At 42.1% G+C, this 23,926-nt stretch overlaps 2 protein-coding genes across 2 annotated transcripts in view; both read left to right on the top strand.

Annotated features, from left to right (window-relative positions):
- The window catches only part of RETREG1 (reticulophagy regulator 1), a 69,963-nt gene extending 65,004 nt beyond the window's left edge, over positions 1 to 4,959 (top strand). Inside the window, exon 9 of the mRNA XM_049824197.1 lies at positions 690 to 4,959. Coding sequence (XP_049680154.1) covers positions 690 to 1,201 — 512 coding nt within the window. The 3' untranslated portion in view covers positions 1,202 to 4,959. The remainder of the gene's footprint in view (positions 1 to 689) is intronic.
- Positions 4,960 to 5,306: 347 nt separating this feature from the next.
- Positions 5,307 to 14,848, top strand: ZNF622 (zinc finger protein 622). Its single transcript, XM_049824198.1, has 8 exons — positions 5,307 to 5,355; positions 5,965 to 6,003; positions 7,189 to 7,797; positions 9,671 to 9,925; positions 10,644 to 10,806; positions 12,200 to 12,312; positions 13,198 to 13,341; positions 13,961 to 14,848. Exons 3-8 carry the CDS (start codon positions 7,191 to 7,193, stop codon positions 14,086 to 14,088), a joined length of 1,410 nt encoding a protein of 469 aa, XP_049680155.1. The 5' UTR covers positions 5,307 to 5,355; positions 5,965 to 6,003; positions 7,189 to 7,190; the 3' UTR covers positions 14,089 to 14,848.
- The last annotated feature ends 9,078 nt before the right edge of the window (positions 14,849 to 23,926 follow it).

Here is a 23,926-nt window from a genome sequence, read left to right as displayed (position 1 = left end):
CTAATAACAAATATTATGCCATTAATGCAGCCATTAAAATATAATATTTTATTTGTTTACATTCTGCTTTTTATCCTCTTGAAAACATGAAACAATGCCAGTCATCCACAGAGTTCCCATTTTCTGTTTCCTATATAACACAAGCATTGGCCAAGACAGGAAAAAGTTATAAATCAAGTCTTTATACGGGTTTTATATTTTTATTTAAACACATAAACATTCCTTTTTTTATTCTACAAGTGTATTAAAAGCTTGTAATACATTCATACATGGTTACATATTTGTAATTTATATATATAGTGAAGAAAAAGAGTTGAGAGACCTGTTATCACATTGTAAATCTTAGGACTTTATGTGGTTGGTATATTTAGAACTAGCTGTGCTAAAGATTTGCATGGGTTGTTTCATATACAGCTAGATACCATTTTAAAAAGATATTTTCCTCAAATAACTTTCTGAGTTAGGTTGACACCAGGTGATTTGTGGTACTAGATTTAAACCTCAAACCATTTTATTTTAGATGTCGCACAAAGCTTCTCTGCATTGAGACCACAGGAATACTGCTAGACTATGGATTAGTAAATGTTTTCAAAGGAACACTTATGAATTGCATTTTTACATTTGGCTGCTTTTTTGGGAAGCCTTTTGTGTTTGCTTAATACTGTTTCCTTCTGTTAACCCTGTAACAGATTTTGACCGACCTAGTGATCATGAAGAAGCTTTCGCTAGAGATCTTTCAGAATTTCCTTCCTTAGAAAATGGTGCCGGAACAAATGATGACGACGACTCAAGCATCGGTATGCCCATCCAGCAAAAACAAAAAAAAGAACAAACATGTTTCGAGGTGGATCATGCTTCCAGACAGAGTAAAGAGAGACCATCCACTGCAGGGCTCTCCTTGCCTTTGACCAGTGACCAAACCTTTAATTTAATGAGTGGAATTGCTGGGGATGTCATCGCAGCTGCCGTGTCTGCTGCCATCAAAGACCAGTTGCAGTCCGCACAGCAAGCTCCCTCACAGGCAGTGCCCAGTTTGAGCGAGGAGACAGACACAGAGGAGGCTGATGATTTCGAACTGCTTGACCAGTCTGAGCTTGAGCAGATTGAGAAAGAATTGGGACTTTCACAAGGCCAAGAAGCAGAATCCCAGGAAAAGAAAAAATCTTCAGGCTTCCTTTCAAATCTGCTTGGAAGTCATTAACCTGGAAATTGCAGCTGGTAACATAGAAGAAATTAAACATAAAACACACACAAAAAAAATCAAATGAAAAAAAAAAAAAAAAAAAAAAAAAGGAAAATTCTGAGCTGTAAGCTTTAACTATCCCTTTAGATGTGTTGTAATAACTTCCCTTACGCAGAGTGAATTAACTGGACAAATATCAGCTGATACTGATAGTTTAATGTTTCTGGTAGTTACACCTCAATGTAATAGCATGGAAATGAATTATCTATCCACTTTGGTTGCAGATGAGTGTTGGAGGTCAGTTGTTCAAAAGAGTTGGGGGAGAGGGTTTTTTATCTTTTTGCCAACCATGTATTTTGGGGTCCTGAGCCAAATATTCAACATCGGCAGTTTATTTACTCTTGGTTGCCAACCATGTAATACAATTAATGATGCACATAGCGAGGGTAAGTTACCAGAGGATTGCAATGAGATTAACTAAATCTCACCTCCTTCAATCATACCGAAAAGTATGAATCCCTGCAGTTAGCATTACGTATAGTGCATCTACTATATATGAAACACATTAACCAGCACAATTCTAGTTTAACTGTGTGTGCAACACTATCAAAGAACTTGATTTCATACTTAAAACCTTTGAATTATTTGGATATGGTGATGCATTTCCAAGTTTTTTGCTGTTTTAGGCTTGTAGAGTTGTAAAGTGGCATGCTATTTGACTGACCACCTGCTGTGTTCCTTGGTAGAGTCTGGTCCTTGGCAGTATTGCCCACGTAAAGTCAGCCAACACATTTTTATATTTAAGAGTTAACATGTAAACCGAACAACCTTTCTGGAAGCAGGTGAGGGTAGTTATTGTTTGGAATAGAGGTTAGAGGTAAAAAAAAAAGAAATAAAGAAAAGGGTTTTTTTAGGTGCCACTTCCTTAATTCAAGATTCTGTGGGTTTGGGCCTTTTTTTTCCCCAGGACAGCTGCCATCACTTGCAACAAAAGTTGTGTTGCAAGCTGAATATTTTAAGACACCTAAAAGTATTCGGTGAGGTCATTTGCTGTAGAAGACACTCAATCTTTTTCTTGGTCTGCAATTTAAAACAAAAAAGAACTTGTTTAAATTATTTGCCAGTTAAAACTCCACACATGCTGAGTGAGTGGCATGGGATCTTAAGCAGATAACTTATTTAACTTTTTCTAGGGCTTTTTTGTTCACCTGCGACAAAATTGAATTGTCATACCAAGCAATAGTAATCAAAGAAATAGGAAGAAGTAAAGCTAGTTTTTTTAATGTGATGTAAACCATTAGCAAAGTTGAGGGACCATGTCAGCTGCTACTACTCCTCGAGTGATTTTCCATTTGCTGGCATTTGAAGAGGTGAATACTGTCATCCAGGACCCTCAGAAAGTACAGCAACAGATTATAAAAATCTTCCACTAACATATATGTGTAGGTAAACCTGTGTTTAAAGTTAACTCCATTTTATTTTTTTTTCCTTTTGAGGTGAAAAAATAGGCAGATGGCCAAAAAGAGTGTAGCGAAAGGAAAGAGGCTGAGAATTTTTGACACTAGCTTTATCGTTGCTTGTGCTTTTGTGTCAGTAATGCATATTGACTGTGTTTGCTGTCCTTCACCAGTAAAAAAGTGAGCCTGTGCCTTCATTATCAAATCCATTATGAACTAAGTGAATGCTGGATATAGATCCCACAAGATGCAGCTTTTGAAATTACATCTTAACATTAAAAGCGAGTTTCTGGAAATTATTAAAAAAAACATGGCCACATCAGTTCCACAGCATTGGTTGCTAAGTTTCCTTTTTAGCTTCCCCCCAGCCTGTCCTTCCCATTTTTTAAAAAACTAAAAGAAGCTTTTGCTGGGAAATCAGTAAGTTTAAAGGCCATTTAAATTTCTCAGATGAGTTAAAAGCCTCACTTCCTTGCTGCATGTTTAGGACAATCTATACAGTTAGAAGAGTACAACTTCCAAGTTGCCAGTAAAACTTTGTAGGACACCCAAAAAAACGTGTGCTCCCTTGTACAGGAGTACTGGTGCCAGGAGGGGAAACGGGCTACAGGACAGGGAGAGGCGGGAGGGAGGGAGCAGTCCTTCACAGGCGTTTCGGGAGCAGATTGATGGGACGGACTAGCTGGCTGTCAATGGTGGCATTACAACAGCATGCACTTTATTGTTGTTTTATGAAGAATACTTGTGGTTATAAAAGTACGTAACACAGGGGCACTCTTCTAGAATAATAGATTAGATCAAGGAGGAGAAGCCGTTGGAGGAGTTTATTGGACTTTTTGTAAACGATCCATTTTCTGGTTTCAAGATAGAACAATAGATTGATTTTTCTCCAGTCCCAGTCTCAATTTACCCCACCCCACCCCCACCCCCCCCAAAGAAAAACAAAGTAAAACTTGAGCAAGCAAATCATTAAAGTTTAGGGGCATAATGGCTTATCTGAGTGTCTTTAGAATTTTATTTTTCTGTTCTTGTGGTAGTCGATTACATTCAAGGCCCTAAATGCTGTGTAATGGGAAGGAAGTAATTCTGTAGCATTTAATATTCTTCCTCAGGTAGTGGAAAGATGCTTAATTTTCTGCAGGAAATTACCTCTTCCCTCCCAAACTGCATGTAAGAAACACTTTGCTTGGACACGATACATTCCACTGCCAGCAGTTTGACAGCAAAACACAAAGAAAATGTTTCTGTCCTTTGTGAGATCCCATCCACGCTGCCTTTAGTTGGAAATCCCTCGAGAAACCTTCATTTTGCTGTATTCTAGCAGCAGCCACAAAATAGCAGTTCCTTAAAAATTCCTGTCACAATGATCCACCAGGTCTTTCCTACTGAGCACTGTCGTCACCTTCCCATCTTCCAAAACTGAGTACACGGACAGGAAGAAAGGCAAGCGAGTATGAGGTAGCACGTAGCTTTGAAACGTGCGTTTTGTTCCCTGGAAAACCTGCCTGCATGCAATTTCCAGTCCAAAGGCAACACAGCGTGGAGGGCGAGATCAGAGAGCGTGGATGTGTGAGCGAGTGCCATGGGGTAACACAGGGTATGATCTTGCCGTAGGATCACTTCTGCCCGTGTTATTGTCTGGTGTGCTCTTACCTAGCAGTAAACGGAGGATGCCATGTATTTTTACAGTCGCGTGGTTAAAGCATTCGCCCTCCCTCGCCTTGCAGTGGCTTCTTCACGCGTCCCTGCTGAAGAAAACAGCGTGTGTCAGGACAGGGTCTGTCAGTCCTTTGTATTTGGAAAATTGCCCCTTGTGTCAGTATATCTGAGTGACGGTCGGAGTGATAGCCATTTGATGGGTGGCCTTAGGGGTTTCAAATCTGGTGTGAAAGCGCCCGTTTTCAGCACACGGGGCTTTTTCCATGTGTCTGTGCTACACACCTACTTACCATTCTTCAGTTTGTTCGTGGAAAAAAATAATTACTCTATGCAGAGGAGGGGAAATAATGTTAACCCAAAGTAATAGGAACTGAAGAAATCCTCGTTTCACTTGGGTTTTGTTCGTTTTGCACTTTTCCCAGGCTGTCTAAGCTTTCTGAACAAATTCCCCGCAGTCTCCACGCCTGTTCTCGGCGCGCAAGCGGCCTGGCAGTCTGTCACCACCGCCTCCCCGGGCAACCAGAAACTGGAAACTTACAAAAATGTCTTTATTTAAAATATTTTGCAGCACTTTACCTAGCCTGATTACTATTTTGTAAACATGGAATTATTCTATTGATTGTTTGTAAAACCATTTAATAAATATGTGTTAGTTTTTACCTTTCATCGTAGCCAATGGCGTGTTTGTTCCCAAAAATAAACGCACGCGCACCCCACACACACCCCCAACACCAAAACCGAGCGCCTGTCAGCAGGGTTTGGCCGTTCCCGTGTTTTATTCCCGACATTAACCCGCCGTGGGCTGGCACCCACCCTGCCCCTTGCTCTGAGCCCTCAGCCCCGCAGCCCGCCATTTTCCCGCCCTTCCCTTCAGGCGGGGGTGGCGGGAGCAGGGAGAGCTGTGGGGCCTCCGCGCCGGCAGGGGGCGTGAGCGGCGGCGGGCGGGCCGGGGCGGGCCCGGCTCTTCCTTCCTTCCTTCCTTCCTTCCTTCCTTCCTTCCTGCTGGCGCTTCCGCCGGTAGCGGCGCGGAGGGACTCCCGGTACCGAGGGCTACAGGTACGTGTCCGGCGAGGGTGGCCCGGCCCGGCTCGGCTCGGCTCCGCCGGGGGTGGCGGGGAGGGTGAGGCCCGGCCCGGCCCCGGGCGGCCTGCGCGGCCTGAGGGTGTCCCCGACAGCCCTGGCCCAGTCGCGTCAGGCGGCGGCCTGAGCCTGCCCCCATCCTTGCGGTGTAATTGTTTTTCCTTTTTCTCCACTTGGCAGTCAGGTAGGAAGGTTTACGGGTTTGGATCCTTTCAGTTACATCCCTCTGCCTCTGATCTGGTTTTGGTTTGGTTTGGGGGTTTTTTTTAATCGCCCCCAGGGTAACCTAGCGTGTAGCTGCTCTCCACCTGTAATAAACCGGTTCAAACTGTTCTGTCTGTGATTGACAGCAAACGTGATTCTGCGCCGGTTGGTTTATGGCAGTAAAATACCTGCTTGGGCTGGGAAGGGGATGGAGAGCTCTGCAGGTGGGGGGAGATGCTTCAGAGAGCAATTGGGATCCTTCACGTTTTTCTCTGAAACAAAAAGCATCTGTTACACTGAATGGATGCTTACAGTAATTCAAATAATGTAGCCTGGCCTTTATTTTCTGTTAATGTGTTTTGTGTCCCGGTACGATTACAGATAACGCAAGCAGTACATTTGGAATCCAGCTCTTCCAAGGTAAGAACGTTTGATAAACTACTTTTCAACTCTGTGCATGTTTGTGTCTTTCACTGCTGCTTCTCTCTGTTGATAGCTTTTGGGAGGGGCTGCTGTTCCTCTACCTGCTTTCAGACCCCCTCCTCCTCATGTATTATTATTATTATTATTTTTCTTTTCATTATTATTATTTCATTATTTTCATTATTATTATTTTATTATTATTTTTTCTTTTCATTATTATTCTTTCTTTTCTTTTTTTTTTTTTCTTTTTACCAGATTAAACTATAGTTTGTTTCTAAATTGCTTAAAAGATGGGAGTGGCTATAGGGATCTCTGGTTAGATCATGGTTTTTTCATCTTTGCTTTTGGAGCATTCAAGAGATTCCATCAACTTTGTTTCAAAAAAAAAAAAAAAGGTTAAGTTTTTTTAAGCACTGAAAAGGAAGAAAATGTGTGGCTTTGGAAGGGACAGCATCAGTCACAGGTCACTGCCCTCCAGATGTCCTGTGGCAGTCCCAGTAACGCAGCTGGATGGGATGGTGGGAAGTGGAGGAAGATCAGGGTAGCAGTGGCTTCAAGCCCTGGATATAGGCTTGACTGACTGCATCTCCAGATTAACAGTTCTGTGGGGTGAAGCGTTGTTGACAGTGCGTGTGCTGCTCCAAAATAGCTGAGAGAGGGTTTTATTTTTAAATGTGGTAAGTTTTTTTTCTATTTGGTAAGGCTGTGGAAAATGGAAAATAGGCATGAAAGCAGGTTTTCCCTTTTTACCCTTATTTTGGAGGAATTGCTAGTCTCCTCAAAAGCCTATAGTTGGCAGAACACAAGCTTGATAAGAACCTTTAGTTTCTGATCTTCACTAAAAAGTGCACTGCTGCTAAGGCTGGGAACCCTCTCGTTCTGTGTCCGAGACCTGACAAGCACAGTTGGTGCTGGGCCCAGAGCTGGAATGCTCAGATGCTGCTGTCTTACGAGTAATCTCTGATAACTATATCAAAGTCTTTTTTTTTTTTTTCTTCTTTGGCTCCTTCTAGCACACAGATGTTTGCTAATGCCAGTGTTTAATAAATTTAATTCTGTACCAGAACTGTATGTCTCATGCTGCCTTACATGGGTGCTGTCAGGATGTTGTGTTTGGGGTTTTTCGTGGCTGTTACTTATCTTCATTAGCATGATTATAATTTTTTTTTCCCTGCTTTCTAGTAATGGCAACCTACACTTGTATCACTTGCCGTGTGGCTTTCAAGGATGCTGACATTCAGCGTGCCCATTACAAAACTGACTGGCACAGATACAACCTGAAGCGTAAGGTTGCTGACATGCCTCCTGTGACTGCTGAGAATTTCCAAGAGAGAGTCCTAGCGCAGAGAGCAGTAGCAGAGGAGCAGAACAAAGTCACTGCCACTTACTGCACAGTTTGCAGCAAGAGATTCTCCACCTTCAATGCCTACGAGAATCACTTGAAGTCCAAGAAGCACCTGGAGTTGGAGAAGAAAGCTGTTCAAGCTGTCAGCAAGAAGGTGAAAATATTAAATGAAAAGAACCTGGAAAAGGGACTGGCCCTGGAGAGTGTAAACAAAGATGAAATGAACGCAGCTATTCAGCAAGCCATCAGAGCTCAGCCATCTTCATCTCCGAAGAAGACACCTTTACCTCCTGGTAATGCAAGTAGCTCTCCAGTTTCTACGGGAAGCCCCATCTTATCACAGAGTAGAGAACGATGGGAAAAACCTCCACGGGTACAGTGGTTTGAACAGCAGGCAAAGAAGCTGGCCAAACAACAAGCAGAGGAAGAAGAGGATATGGAAGAAGGTAAGGCAATGAACATACTCACAAGACATAGCTTGGGGTAAGCTATGTAGTTGTTTTTTTGTAAAAGCCTCCCTCTATTTCTGTACTAGTACAGCATTTTCCATCACAAAAGCTCTTCCTGTTGATTAGATTTTCAGCTTAACAAAGGAGTTAAGGTTGGCCTGTGCTTGTAGTCAAGGACTCTGTGTTGGTGTCTGAACTGCCAGTTGGGCAAGATACTAATGTGTGTGAAGGTTGAATATAAACAGTCACTAGTGTGAGCGCTTTTTCCCACGTAAAATTCTAGGGGAAGTTTCCTTTAAGGAAGGCTAACATAAAAGGTTACCCTAAAACTACTTCTGAAAAACAGATGAACCAAAATCGAATCACGATGATTTGCTGTTGTCCCATCAATTGCTTTACTAATCTGTTGAAGGGGGGTGGGTGTGGCATTGGTTTTGTTTTTCTCCGCCAATCAAGACCAGAGGACAAAGTTTGCTCCTTAGCCTGACACTGTGTGGCATAGCTTCTCAACACGTTGGCATCTATATTAAAATTGCTTTAAGAGTTGCCACCCCAGCTGCCTGTTCCTGGTGCTTCACCGTCACTGCTTGTGTGGATACAGCTCTTTGTTGAAGGTCAGCCTGGAAAGTGGACAACTTAAAAGATCAGAGCTTCAGAATTCCCAGAAAAGGGTTATTTTTAACCTGGATGCTTTCAGTGCTGTAGTTTACAGTGCAGCTCCAAACGCATCTATTGGAACAGTTGAGTGGGGTGATTAAACTGCAGCAAGGGGACAGTTATGAATGAAGTGGGACCATCCTATGCCAGGCTTATTACTGAAACCATTGTGTCATGTTATTACATCTGTTATAGCAGTTTTATGCTGGTGAAATTTCAGTTGCAATGCAGGGAGTCTCTTCTACAGGAGAAGAGACTTATACCTCTGAACATACATCTTAACATCTCAAGAAGGAGCCAACTTGCACCTGTTTTGTATTAATGTGTTAGTCAAATTGTAATGCTAAAACCTCAGTAGGTTTCTGAATGTTAATTTTCCTTTTCAGTGTTTGTCCATGAATGTTTCCTACAAGTCCTGTAAATTCAGTGTCAGGCTTTTAAAATGATTAAACTATATCCTATAGTGAATGTCTCTAACTAGCAGCCTACAACACTGAGGAGCACTGTTACCTGTTCTCAAACACTCTGCACATGGCGGTTGGAAGGGAACCAGTAGGAACAGAGTACTGGGAAATGCTTACTGCCCCAGATCTGAACTCCTTAAAAAAGATTTCTAGACCCTTCTAGCAGTATAGTCAGATTGCTGGTTCATCTGTCCATTAATGAGCTCTGCAGTAATCTTGCAAACGTGTAAAATTGTTAGTATATGTTGGCATATACTAACATATAACATAACCTAGTGCATCTGTGACAGCTGGCTTTGTTCTTCTCTGTTGTTAAAGATGTAAGCATGAACAGGAGTGTGTTTTCCCTCACTGCTCAATCACTGCTGGAAATGAGTATTTTCATGATTCTGACAGTTGTATTGTTTTTACTCAGCCATGCTTGTGTTCTTGTGCTGTGGTGAATTACATTTAAGGCTTTAAAACAGCAATAAAGTGTTAATAGTTGAGAAAATTGAGGGGGGGGGGGGAGAATACTGGGTCTGCCAACTTTTTTATGGGCAGACTTGAGATTTGCTGTACGTCTTATAAAGAAACACGTTCTACTGGCAATGTTATATTCTTGCACCTGGAAGTGACTGTGTGGCACTTAGCTGTAAGAATAGAAAATGCAGCATTTTCCATGATAACTTTTTCTAACTTACTTGGGACTTGTTTTGCTTGGGAGAAGTAATCATATAAGTAAATATTTTTTAAACTTCCTTTAAAAGACTGGGAAGATATGGATTCTGATGAAGACATCGGCTCTGAAGAAGAGATGGAAAGTGTGGGAGAAGAGGAGGAGGAGCAGGCAGAAGCTGAAAGCTCTTCTGCTGTTGGGGCCATACCAGTCACGGACTGCTTGTTCTGTCCCCATCATTCAAGATCTCTCACGAAAAATGTGGCCCATATGACAAAAGTTCACAGTTTCTTCATTCCAGACATAGAGTACCTTGTGGATCTCAGAGGACTAATCAAATACCTGGGTATGCATGTAAATGTTCTCTGATCTTTGATCAGGATAATTATATACTCTTATTGCTTATTTTCACTTGGAGATGACTTAAAATGCTTTGGGTTTGGGATTTTTTTTTTGTAACATTTGAGCGCTGTCTAGTTTGGTATTTTGGTCATGAACAGCAACCACAGGCTTTCTGGGGAGAGTGAGCGAAAACCCCGCTGAGGAAATGTGGCCATGTACCCTGTAGGTCTCATGTAGTTTTATAATGTTGAGAAAGTTGTTCAGCTAACACAAAATTTAGGACAAAACTCTGTTGCTAAAGTGTGCATATGAACTGTGCTATCCTACTAATGAATCACAAGTATTTGCCTTATCAGTTTACAGTACTTCTGAGATTGCTAAAAGCTAGAAAAAGTGTATCTTCCTTGAAATCTACAAGTAAGGATGAGAATAAAATAGTTTTGGAGTATCAGATAGAAAACTGTATTGGAAGTATGAAATTTGTTACTGAGGATACATAGTGATCCGTACCTTGTCATAAGAAATCTTTAAATGTACATACTTGTCTCTGATAGAGCCATAGGGTCAAGGCATATGAACAGCAGGGCTTTTCTGGAAATGAAGGGCTCAAGGCTCTTCTTGGTCTTTCTGCCTGCAAGCCGGGAAGCCTACATCACAGAAATGTTAATTATTGACTAGTGAGGCTCTATTCAGACCAATAGAAGTGTCAATGTTTTCTGCAGGAGAGAAGGTTGGTGTTGGGAAAATCTGCATCTGGTGCAATGAAAAAGGAAAATCCTTCTACTCTACAGAAGCAGTACAGGCTCACATGAATGATAAAAGTCACTGCAAACTCTTCACAGACGGAGATGCTGCCCTGGAATTTGCAGACTTCTATGATTTTAGGTGAGAATGCTTTTCTTTGAGTGGAGCACAGGTGGGGACAGACAAAAGGACAGTTGAATATTACATCAGAAACTATTATTCATTCTTAAAATTTAGTCCTGTTTGGTTCTGATGCTTATTTTGTGTAGCTGTGTCGTTGTGCGCAGCTAAGCACCACGCAGCTGCTCACTCACTTCCCCGCACCCAGTGGGATGGGGGAGAGAATTGGAAAAAAAAAAAAAAAAGTAGAACTTGTAGGTTCAGTTTAATGGAACAGAAAGGAAGAAACTAATTATGATAATAATAACATTAATAACATGACAATAATAAAATAATTGGAATATACAAAACAAGTGATGCACAATGCAGTTGCTTACCACTTGCCAACTGATGCCCATTTAGTTCCCCAGCAGCGACCTGTGCCCCCCCTTCCCCAGCCAACTCCCCCCAGTTTATATACTGGGCATGATGTCCCACGGTATGGAATACCCCTTTGGCCAGTCTGGGTCAGCTGTCCTGGCTGTGTCGCCTCCGAACTCCTTGGGCCCCTCCAGCCTTCTTGCTGGCTGGGCAAGAGAAGCTGAAAAACCCTTGACTTGGGATAAACACTACTTAGCAACAACTGAAAACATCAGGGTGTTGGCAACATTCTTCTCATCCTAAATCCAAGACACACCACTGTATGAGCTACTAGAAAAAAAAAATAACTCTATCCCAGCCAAAACCAGGACAAGGTGGTTCACCACTTTTCTATGTAAGCATAACAACACGATTGGTTCTCCTCTCCTGTGACCACTAACGCTGGTCCCACGTGAAAATATATTTTGAATTCTGTTTTGTATATTTGCTGTTACTGAGTTAGATTTCGGTGTACCAGCAAGACCATAAAAGGGCGTAACTGTCTCTTCCGTTATCTTTTAGGCAGACTGTGGGCTTAATACCTACTGAGAATTTTTTTTTTTTTTTTTTGAGGTAGCTGGAGTTAAACAGGACTGCTGTGATTTAGAGAGCTCTTGTTGAACTTTCTGTAACTTATCCTAAGCTGTGTATATTTTGGTCAGAAATACCTCCTGTTCTGGGGACAGATGGATTTAGTGTTGCTTCTCAGAGCGCTTGTTCAGTAGCTGTGCAGAGCTGGTGGGCTGCACAGTGGTGGCTTTTCACTGTAAGTCTCTGTTAAGTGTGCAGCAGCAGAAATGTGCTGAGTTATAGATCCAGGTGGAGGAAGGGTGGTCCTTGTCTTCAGCCTCTGTTCAGGGCAGGGTGCTACTAGGAAGAACTCTCAAACCAAGGTAGGAGAAATGTGACAGTTTGTGGCTTGCTGTAGCTGTACATGGCAGTTCTTCTGTGCGATGGGTCTGGATAGCTGTGGCTGCTCACCACGTATAAACCATGTACTGCTACTCTTCCACAGGAGTAGTTACCCTGATCACAAGGATGGGGAAGATGCGGAGGTGCCTGGAGAGCGCCCACCAGAGAGAGAGTTAGATTATGATGACGACACCATGGAGCTGATCCTTCCTTCAGGTAGGCATAGGATTTGTGTAACGATGTACTTTCTCTGCATTTCTCGTAGCTGCAGCTGTTACCTGCAGCATAAGTCATTATTGTAAGTGTTTTCCTTTGGCAAGGGAGAAAGTAACTTCGCATCTGAGTGTCTTTGGGGTTTTGTCCTCACCTTCCATTATTTTTGCTACCAAGTAGTTCAACTTTTTCAGCATTAATGTGTATGTGGACTGGGGCAGGGGGTTCCTTTGCCCACTTTACCTCTTCATTAACATGCGACTCTCATGGTATACTCCAAGAGTTTCCGTATCTTGTTTTGGTGCAACTTGGAGAAGCTATAACTTAGGTTATCTACTGTAGGTTTTTTGCAGAGAGGCAGCTGGCAACTAATTCAGTAAACAAGTTCATTAAAATTAATTTATTTAATCAACCTTACTCTTGCCTGTATAGCATTTGGTGCTCTTGCTTGCATTTTTTTTGTTGTTTTGGTGTTTTTTTTTATGAGGGGACCTTAGCCCTTTCATTCTGAAAAGCACTGCCAACTGTGCAGTTACAGAAGATTTCCTGAATGTCAGCAAGTTACCTCCCTGGTTACTTGAAACAGCATTGCCTCTCTGCTCATTTCCCTAATTAAAATTTTTTCTAAAAACTGCCAGTTTGTTGTCTGAGCTAAGGCCTTCTTGAACAACAGCACTCTTTGGTTCTTTTCTTCAAGGCAGAGTACAGTACAGCAGCTCTTACAGTAATTACATGGAGTTCTTCACAGTCCTAGAGTTTTTAACATTCTGGGCCTTTTAAAAGCATGTCTCAGCTTAGGGATTTTCCACAGTTTTCACAATACGCTTGAATACTGCATTTCAGAAGCTGCTTTATTATGCATAATAAGATGTCCTCTCCTCTGAACAGGTGCAAGAGTGGGTCATCGTTCTTTAATGAGATACTACAAGCAACGGTTTGGTCCGTCAAGAACAGTGGCTGTTGTGAAAAATAAGAAAGCAGTGGGACGGGTGTTGCAGCAGTACAGAGCTTTGGGCTGGACAAATCAAACAGGTAAGTGGCAATGTAAGGTTTTTGCGGAGGAGAAGGTTCTAGGATGTCATCACTCTACAGTTAAATAGGTCAATTTTTTTTTCAAATTTCTGTGGTTTTATGCAGTAGTTTTTTCCACTCAGTTCCCTTTCATTCCTGACACCCAAGCAGAATACATTATCAGAAGTTGTTTGTGTCTAAAAGTCCATTGCAGCTTCTTTGCAAACCCTTCAGTTCATTAGCATGCGTGTTTGTGATATTTGGTGACTTCCTAAGATTTGTTGGGTTTCTGCCTGTCAAAACCACTACTCTTGCTATTTAATAATGTAACATAAACCATTCTTTGACAGTTAGAATACTTTCCCAGTTGGGGAGCAGTGATGTGATCTGTATCCACTTGTGAAATAAAAGAACTGCATGTTGGAATGCAAAACAACATTTTCCCTTAATCACAGTCATGGGTATTCACAGAGAGAACTGGCCTTTCCCAAGAGAAAAGTGAAAAGAAGTGTGCCAGTATGGAAAGGAAAATGTATAGCTAACTGCTGATGTAAATGGACAGATTAGCTGGTTTGCCTATAAGTAGTAAGTAAGTTTACAGACATTTATCCCTCTTTCTCTTCCTCCTCTCTCCCTGAAGGGACAGTCTTTGCTCAGCAGCGCGATATGCAGTACCTGCAGAGGATGAAGTCAAAGTGGATGCTCAAGACAGGAATGAGTAACAATGCTACAAAGCAGATGCATTTCCGGGTGCAAGTCAGATTCTGAGTTCCCAGGAGAGCTGCATGCAACTGGTTTGGGGAAGGGGGATTTAATGGTTTCTGGGTCAAGGATTCTGTTATTAAAATGGACTTGGTACCTATCAAATGGGGATGTGTATGCTCGTGTTCCACCCTGTCTATGAGAAGAAGAGCAGGGAGCTTGTCTCTTCCGGTGAAATGATGGTTGGCCTAACTTAAAATGATTAAACGGAGTATGTGGCAAAGTAGTCATGGCTATGAATAAAGATGCATGCATAGTCTTGCTGTCCATCTTTGTGAAATCCATTTCGGTGGGGCAGTTGACATTGTCATTTGTCTGAGTATCTTCGGTTTCCAATTCTGCAAAATGGTTGAGGCCAAGAGAAGATCCTAGATCTAAGAGCCTGAGATGGAGTGTATTGAAGGTTTTCGCTTGTGGTGCCAGAGATATGATAACTGCATGTTTTGGACTTCTGGCTGGCACTGTTGAAGTGAAAATTTGAGAGCAGAGATTCTGTGAAGGTTAAGGGATAATTGTTTGAAGAAATGCACTGATGGAAAACATAACTCCAGGATTAACATTGTCCTCAAAAGTTGACTGTACCAGCTTAATGCTCCAGCTCAGGGCTGGATTAATGATTTACAGAGCAGTTGTTTTATGTTAAATTTAATGAATTTTCATTACCTAAAAACTGCTTAAAATTACCATAACATATAGATGAATGTCAATCAAAATTTCTGATGATCTGTTAAAGATTTCCTGATTAAAACTCTGAAGTTACTACTGATGGCAGCATTTGTTGTTCCCATTGAGTACTGGTGTTTCGTATGATCTTATTGAAGGAAAGTGACCCATGACATATATTGGCTAGAACGGAGGCACACTCTCCACTTAAGCAGGCAAACTGTTACAGGCGGGCGTAGAGAAAACCTGCTTGCTCCAGAGCTGAGGCAGCAGAGCTAGTGTTGGTCCTGGTGTTGTAGATGTTAAAAGCTTCTGTGACCTTACCAGTTCTTCTGACCTTCATGTAAGGAGGTGGGCAGTAACACACAAAGGTGTAGGCTAGCTCGTGAAGGCCTGAGCTGTAACGTGCTGGACGCTGTAAGTGTATGTCACAGGAAAATGGTGATTTGTTTGCCTGTCCATTCATTGTGAAGGCAGCTGCCACTGGTTGAAGTCAAGTTGCACTTCTGTGTTTTAGGATTACTCTGGATTCCCTAGTAATGGCTTTCATTGGCATGATTTTAATAGAAGTTTTCTTCCTCTCCTATGAGTGGTGTGGCCATAATATCACTGGGAATACTAGGGGGAGAATTTGTCAATTAACACTGTATTTTGACCTCTTAAAATAATCCACTAAAGTCTCCTAAGATGTAAGTTCAGAAAGAGTAGTTGTGTTGGCATACCAGTGCTTCTGAAAGAGTGGTGTATTTATGGGACTCTTAGGAAACTGATCATTTCACAATGGAGGTGCATGCCAGGTATTTTTGTTTTGTGGATTTGTCTGTGATGTTTTGCTTTTTGGGGTTTTTTTTCTGTTTTTTAGTAAGTTCTGCTGCCTTGGAAGTTTTTTGCTGTTCCAGCTTTTACTGAAAAGACAGAACTTGATCAGTAATGCAGACTATAGATTTGACACAGCATTTGCTAAGTCAAGTGACTAACACATTAAAAAAGGTACAGACTTGAGTGAAGGGAAAACTGAAGCAGAGAGAAATTTAAAGGAAGGCTGTGTTCACATTGAAAATCTTAAATTAAAGTTGGGTTGATAAATGAGTACCTCCTTTTTCCTGGCAAGGCAGAGTTACTGCCATTGTGTATCCATAGCTGCATCTAGCTCACATTTGAATTTATTCTAGAGGGTTTGCTCTGTGGTTTTGGGCTTTACTGTCAAAGTTAGAAGTAAGGAATCTAGTCTCAGCTATGTGTGTCACTCAGGCTATGTGAATCTTAAGACATCATGTCCTTCATTACACTCATAACCTGGCCCAACTTGCAATTATGGTATGTGTTTCTAGCACTGAGGGTATATCCCACTTACATTTGTCAAACCTCAGCATCTGGCCCTTGGGAACTGCTTGTATCTTTTTCTTTGAAGTTAGAGATTACTATTAAAGGGTCTTATGCTTATGGACAAGTTAGATTGTATTTCCACATAGAGCAAAATGAAATGCCACAAAAATGTAGAAATAGAAGGGTTAGACTTCCTAACCTTAATCTTAACTTGAAGCCTGCTGAACTGGCTTTGAATACCAGTATAAGTCAGCAGTGAGCATCAGAGTGGTGTTCAGTCTGGAGCTTTTGGAAAACACTTGCGGAATATCCAAAACTTACGTTAAGGACAGGACAATTACCCGGGAAGAGTCTTGGGCATAACCTAGTAGAGTTGCCAAAGTTCTAGAGGTAGGTGTTAAAGGAGTCTTGGCAGTGAAGGGGAAATACAAAGAGATAATTGATGCAGTGGCAAAGGACTTTGGGTCTTGACCTTCGTTCAGGCTGAAGGTGCATGGAGTTTGCTGCTCTCCTTGATATGAAAGGGCAACCAAAGGAAACTCCTGTTCTCTGTGCAGACTTGCTCAAAGCAGCCTGCTGCTTATGAAAAGATGGTCTGATTTTCCTGAACAGTCTAGTTCAGAAAGAAATGCAAGTAAGCAAAAATGAAAACTAGTAGTCATTTGGCAAGTCACAGGGAAGCTGAAGGAGGCAATTTGTATAGTATGCACCTATGATTCTGTCCTGTACATCATACTGCAGTCAGAAGAAAATGGAGGAGAGGTGCGGAAACCTACTGGTATTTTAGAGGAAGAATTTTCACTCTAAGCTGAAAATGGATGCCTTGGAAAACCAGCAGAGGGCATAGGAAAGCTTCTCCCAGAATTGTGTTTACTATGAAAATAAAGTCTAGCAGGAGTACATTCATGCAGAATACTGGTAGAGTGAGAAGGTAAAGCTCACCACTAACATGAGTTAAGATGATCATTAGCCTTCTGTGAAATTAACTGCTATTAATATCTTTATGCAGGTCCAGGGAGAGCATTGCTAGCAAAGGGTGACTAGAAGAAGTGTGTAGATTGTCTACAGTATTCAGCAACAGTGCTACAGTCTGCACAGCTTCTAGGTAACTCCAGCTATGTCAAAGCATCTGAGAGTATTTTTATTAAACACGCTTCACTGTTAACAGTTTAGTCTTTTACCTCCCTAGCCTAAATCCTAAAGGTTGTATGAAGGATAGCTGAGGCCAGGCTTTTATTTTCTGAAGGAATTCCAAATGATGACGGTTCCCATCAAGGAGCTGTTTCCAGCCATAGCCTTGCACTCGTGCTGCCCTGCTCTGACCTTGCATTTTCTGGCTCTTACAATCAGAAGGAGAAGAAAGCCAAGTCTAGAGGTAACCAAGTAATTTGAAACAGTCTCTGGATATAGTGGGTACTCTGGGGCAAGAATTTCCTGGTATGATTGTAATTCAGTGGGTGTGCTGTTCCCAGAGGAGATGATCCCTTCTCAAGCTGGTCCATGCGTAGTAGGAAAGGCTGGGAAGAAGCATAGAGAAGGTATCCTGGTTTGGACAAGGTTGGGGTTCTGCCTGCCTGTCCAACCAGTAATAGCTGAGTGTTGAAGTGGTCCCAATGCTGTGTCAGGCGTTGCAGAATGAGTCGGCAGAATGAAAGAATTGGCAAAGCTGATAGAGTACATCTGCTGTCTCTTTTTGGAAGTAGTTCTTCTGTTTTGTGCGCTTAAGTTATCTAAAAGCAGCCCAAGTGGTACTAGAGGGAAAAACCTGTACCCTTTATCTGGAAGGGAAGGGCTAGGAAAGGGAGAGAAACATATGGGTTGTAGAATGGCAGGGAAACAGGAGAGTCAGATATGTAAAATATCCTAACAGCTTTTGCGGTAAAGCTGCAAGTCAACAAGTAAATCATCATAGATTATAGAATGGTTTGTGTTGGAAGGGACCTTAAAGATCATCTAGTTCCAACCCCGCTGCCATGGGCAGGGACACCTTCCACTAGACCAGATCTATTTAAAGTGAGTACTATATAAAATGAGATCTATTTAAAGTGAGTGCTCCCTTAAAGAGTGCATTATTGATCCCTAATCAGTTTCCATAAGGTAGAGGGCCTGAACTGTAAAGGAGTTGGACCATTGCCCAGCTAATATCTGATGCTTGAGGGGCATCTGAATGAGATTCTTTGCTATGACTTCTAAGAGTTATTTTTGATCTATTAAAACTGAGGCATCCTGTGCTAATGGGCTTCATCTGCGCAGGGGGTTGGTCATCTTCCTCCATACTATCTGCATAAAGCTGCTGGTGCAAAACTGCATTTGAGAGACCCAAATGGGTTTATACTATTATGGCCTGTAATAGATGAAAGGTTAAAGCTAAGCTTTATGGAACATCTGACTGAAAATTCAAAATACATCTTAAAAGCTTTGAATCTTAGTGGTTAATTGCTTTAGTCCAGCTGACTACCACACTGCAGCTGGAGAATGACAGTCACCAGACTGTCATCAAATCCTGAATCCTCTGCAGTCGGCAGAGCCTGGGTAGTTAAGATGACCAACTGATGGCACTTCGTGTGTCAGAGCAAGCCAAACCATCTCTTGTCAGGAATCTGACCCAGAGGAAATTTCTGTTGTCTCTCTTGCTACATCCCAAACTACCCTGCGTAAGATGCAGCAGCCGAGCACTTCAGGAGCAATAGAAGCAGTAACAGGAGACCTGTAGCCAGTTTTGTTAAGGATTTCTGCACGTCTAGGGTACCAGACTAAAAGCAGAGTAATAAATGCTAGCGTTTTGTGTTAATAAACAAAAGTGAACATATACGAGGACTCGGAAGAAGTGTGTATTCACATCATCAGGCGACCTCATATCTTAACATTCCTTTCTTGAAGAATCTTCAGGAAGCAGGTCTGGATAGGAGCTACTGTCAATCAATAACCTGAATAACAGAATTAACAGCAGCAAATGCTGTTGGTTAAAGAGGGGAAAAAAAGAAAATCTTTACATTTCTTAGGAGTTCTAGAGGCCACAAAGAATAACGTAACATTTTACAAAATGAAATTCATAGCAAGATACATTTCTCCTTGGAACAATTCTTCCTCAATGAGAACTTAATGAGAACTTTTTTTTATTTAATAATTAAAGCATGCCTCGAAGATCCAGCTAGAAGTTTACAAAACTAAGTGGCTCAGTAAATTGTCACCAGACCAACAGAAGTTGCATTTCTACAACAAATGGGTAAAACCCAAGCACCTCAGATGTGTAAGAGTAGTGCTGCGGGAGAGGCTAACACTCTGCTCTAGGGATATTTTGCAGCAAGCTGGGAAGGAAAAAGTTGTTTTCCTGAGCATACACCCTGTGGCACATGGGCCGCAGTGCTCCAGAGGGGATTTCAGCCTCTGCAGCACACATGGGTGCAGCCCCAAATACCAGCTGAGTCCCGAGTGTGGTGTCTTTGCCTCGGTTTCTTCTGTTATTTGTGGTTCTTTTAAGCTAGAAAAGAGGGCATGCTTGTAAACCTCAAGGCCAGTTTGCCTTACATCGCTCTACCTCAACCAAATCCCACCACAGAAAAACAATTTCACATTTCCTATCCCTGCCAATGCCTGTTAATGATTTGGCAAGGTTTATACAGTCATCTATAGATACATTGGCTTCTTTTTTTCTGGCTTGGGTAGCTTTCCACGCTTAAAGCCATCTGGCTTTCCTGGGCAAGATCCGTCTTTGGTCTCGCACAATTCTGCTATACTAACCACCACTAACGCCTTAACAGGTAGGGCAAGTGTATGTTTGCTTATGTTATATGCATGGAAAATCTTGATAAAATATTCACTGAAGTGTTCCAAAATCCAGATATTTTCCAACATCTTTCATAGGTGCAGTCGTACCTACCTTACCTAATTCCTTGCAATCATGGTATTTCTGTAAATCCTGCCATTCAAGTTGCCATATTTTAACTAAACTATACTGATGAAGTGCATGCTTTTACGATACAGCAGATGATAAATTGTTTCAAGGGGGTTTTTTCCACTAATTGTTAAGCAATACCAACTGAAATTACCTTAAACTGGCCATAGACCAAGGATAAACCTGGACTGTTATTTTTATTCAAATGATGTATGGTAAGTTGATCCCACATCCAAGTGCCTGGTAAATGGCATCGTCTTTCTTCATCTTTAGTATAGGACGCTTGCCAGCTGCATCGGCTTTCCTGCTCGTAGAAGGTTCATTGTCCTACAGAGAAGGGAAAAGTGACCTGTAAGGTGCAGAGGTCTGTCCGTCATCCTCTAATGTTTACAGATCGGCTGACCGGTGTCGGTAGAAGCCCCATAGTTCATTGTACAGTCTATTTTTGTTTGCTTACTTGTCTGCTTAGCTCAGTCATGCCTGCCACAGCCGCGTGAGAAAGAGCATGTTACACCTAAGTTTGTCCTTGACTCTTCCAACACCTAAGTCACTGTCGTTCTGCAACACAGTTCCTGACAGAAAAACAGCATTTTCTAGGAGAGGAGAGAAGCAGTAGAATCATGGCTTAGTTCTGTAGCCATTTACAGAGCACAAAGAGAGGATTAGGTGGCTCAGCTGTGGCCACATAATTCTCTAGCAAGGAGGTACCAAGGCCTAATCAATGTGATCTCATGCAATATCCCACCTTGCCCCAGGGTATAGGCACGAATCTTCAGCTGTAAGCTGAAGCAGAGAGTCCTCTTCTGAGAGCAGGTGCTTTTCACAGAACTGACCAGAGCTATTTGAATGTTTAAGTGCTTGCAGGAGGGTACCTACTACTTAATTAATAGGCCAGCTGTTCAAATTCTTTGTTACTAGGCAGTTAAATATAGAAATCAGCCAGATGTCTTTGAAGTTTTATTTTAAATGACTTGGTCTTTTGGCCCCATGAATCATCCATTTTTTTCTGTATGTGGCATAGCTCCAATAAGCGATCCCAGTACAGCCATTAAGAATAGCTGAGGTACTTTGGGCGGGATTACAGCCAAAGCTGTACATGCATACCTAAATTACTCTGGGTTGTGTATACAGGAAATTAGTGCCAGAAACTGCAGTTAGCCCACCTCGGACATTTATCACAACAGCAAGATCACCTGGACTTAGGAGGTCACCAAGTATTAAATAGTTTGGAAATCCACCTGTTCTCACCGATTCTTGGATACCCTTGCACTGTGCACTTGTTTTGCTGCTGCTCCCATCACCTTGTTTCTAGGGCATCTCAAGTAGCCCCAAATCTATGCTTTATTCCTTGACACCAGCCCTGCGAGGAGGTTGAACTGCAAGTAAAGTAAAAGAAGCCCCTTGATAACTCTAGCACACAACCAAAGGAAATCTAATAGCAAAATAACTTTTTACATGTTTTTCTTCCTGCAGTTTGTGTCAGCAGGAGCGGATCGCAGCTCACATTCTCACATGCTCGCTTAAGCGAGGCATTCCAGCAGGCAGGCTCTTGAACTTCCAAGCCCATTTATATGCCTATCTGTGGCAGCTGCAGCTATTAACAGCAAATCATTCAAGCAGAGAGAAAAAATAAATCCTCAGTTATTCTGTATAATATTTTACTGGCTCATTGATTGTGAGCGAATAATCCCGTTTTGACTGGCTAGGTTGTTTGATGTCCAGTGGCAAGTGCAAGAAAATCACCATGCCTAGGACTGAAGGTCATACAAATGCATTAAATCACGTGTCAGGAGCATCCAGCTTAACTATGCCCCACCTGCCCACACGGTCGGTAGCTCTTATGAACAGTTTTCCCACAGGTGTTTCAAACCTTCACGCAAAAAAATACCTTAAGAAGATTAAAAGGCAATGGTTGCCTTGATACACTTGATCAGACCCCGCTCTGTGTTTTTGTTTAAAAGCAACATTATGAGAGCAATTTGTGGGCTTTCCTCCCTCATTGGTGTTCCATTCTTGCTAAGACCTTGCACCTTTAGTAAATCTTTGCTTCTCAAGGTTTTATTGTGTATCAGTTACATCTGGGATGCCTCTCAGGTCTGCATGACCAAGGCATTCATTCCTCTTGGCTACTATCTCAAAGGGAATCTCTTGAGAATATTCTCAGGAATACATACATCTTTATCTTCCCTGGTTTAATTCATTAGTTGCCTAACAGCACCTCTCAAGGTTATCAGAGCGAAAAATGAAATCTGCAGCACCGCTTAAGGGGTTTGGAGGAAAAGAAAAAAGTAGTATGATACGGGGAGGAGATTTTGTGCAGTCCAAGACCCCTGCATACTGAATGTGTAAAGGTTTGCAGCCTGCAAGAAAAGAGTCCCAGTGGATCTTTAGAGGATAATATTTACAGAGTAGTTGCTTAATGTTCTAAAAGTCTATTGAAGAAGCAGGTGGGCTATTCCTATAAACTAACCAAATGTTTCAGAAAAATATGAACTGTAGCCACTTCATCATTTTCCAGCTATGGAATTGGTGACTGGTTCTCAAGTAGATGTAATTTATTTGAATTAGTTCCTTTTTAACTTCTTTGCTTCTCTTATTTCTTAGTCATCATGTACACTGGGCTTTTGGTTTTTTCTCTGTACTGTGCTACAACTAACTATTTTATGGAGACATTAAAGACTAAACTGAAATTCCTTCATTAATACAACAGCATCGATTTATGAACGAGTATCCAGCAAGTTTCAAAAGACTCTCTTCTTCCTTAGCCAGGGTGATGATACTGCAAAAAGCCTCAGTATTCTTGCACGTCTGTTCATCTTCCTATCTGACATGCCCTAGCTGGAGTACAGCTACAGATCAAGGTTACAGCAAGAAAGAGGTAAACGTATCCAGACAGAAGGAAAAATAAACCTTGCAGTAGAGACCAAGGTCTCTTCTACAGCTTGGAGGGCCACAAAACACCGGGGATGTTCTCCCCAAAAGCTTAGCTTTTTTGAAGGGCTCTGACTCCAGCTAATCTTTGAGGCTGGCATAACATCATTTGTATTATGTACAAACATAATAAGGATTTTAGTTGCTCAGTACCCTTGGTTAACATTGGACGTGCTATCACCTGATTGCTTTCCTCTTCCTGCTGTCTGTTGTCTGCATAAGTCCTGTATTTGGAGACTAAAATGCAGAGACACCCTGCTGATTCAGTCATCAGATCAGTCCCTCAGGCAGCAATCTCTAAGCTTACTTCCAAAAACGTCTCCTATCCATTCAGTTACAGAAGAGACTCATCTTTGCAAAGACCCAGTACATTCAGAATGGCTTCAAAACTGGTTGCTTTTTCTATAGTTGAGTTCAGTGCCTCACTTGGAGACAGAATTTGCTTTCTCATACCCAAGAATTTGTTACAGTTTTAACCAGAGTTGTAAAACTTTATAGATAGCACACCAGCCTCACCGAAAATGCCAGCTTCTGTCCACATCCAATAGCAAACACACAAATTGCCTCGAAGTCAAATATAGCCCCCAATAGCAACGAGAGGACAGGGCAGACTATTATTTTTTGTGATACAGTAGTCTGTAGTACAGCTATGAAAAAGCAAAAACATTTCTGTCGCAGGGATCAGTTGTCTCCACAAGTCGACCACCATGAAGTGAACCGCAGCCGGGTGATGGGAAGCAGCTCCGTCCAGCTTATTGGGAGCGTAAGAGCTTCTGTGGTGTTCCTCGACAGCTTTCACTGAAATGCAGCTTCCATCACAGCCCATTACACCTCGGAGTGTCTGTGTGAGAGGGAAAATACTCTCTCCTGCAGCCCTGGGGAAAACCTGATGCACTCTGTGGAGCTAAGGGGCTTGCATGGGAAATCCCACCTCTGCTTCCAACCCAGGCACACGCATTGCACACACGGTGGGAGAATCCGGTGGAGGCTGCTGCTGCCTAGTGCTGGATCTCTTGGGTCTCGGTGAGA

Source organism: Accipiter gentilis, chromosome 20 (assembly GCF_929443795.1).
Source record: "Accipiter gentilis chromosome 20, bAccGen1.1, whole genome shotgun sequence".
NCBI classification, from domain to species: Eukaryota; Metazoa; Chordata; class Aves; order Accipitriformes; family Accipitridae; genus Astur; species Astur gentilis.
The sequence above is the reverse complement of the archived record's forward strand: the minus strand, read 5'-3'. Positions and strand labels throughout refer to the sequence as shown.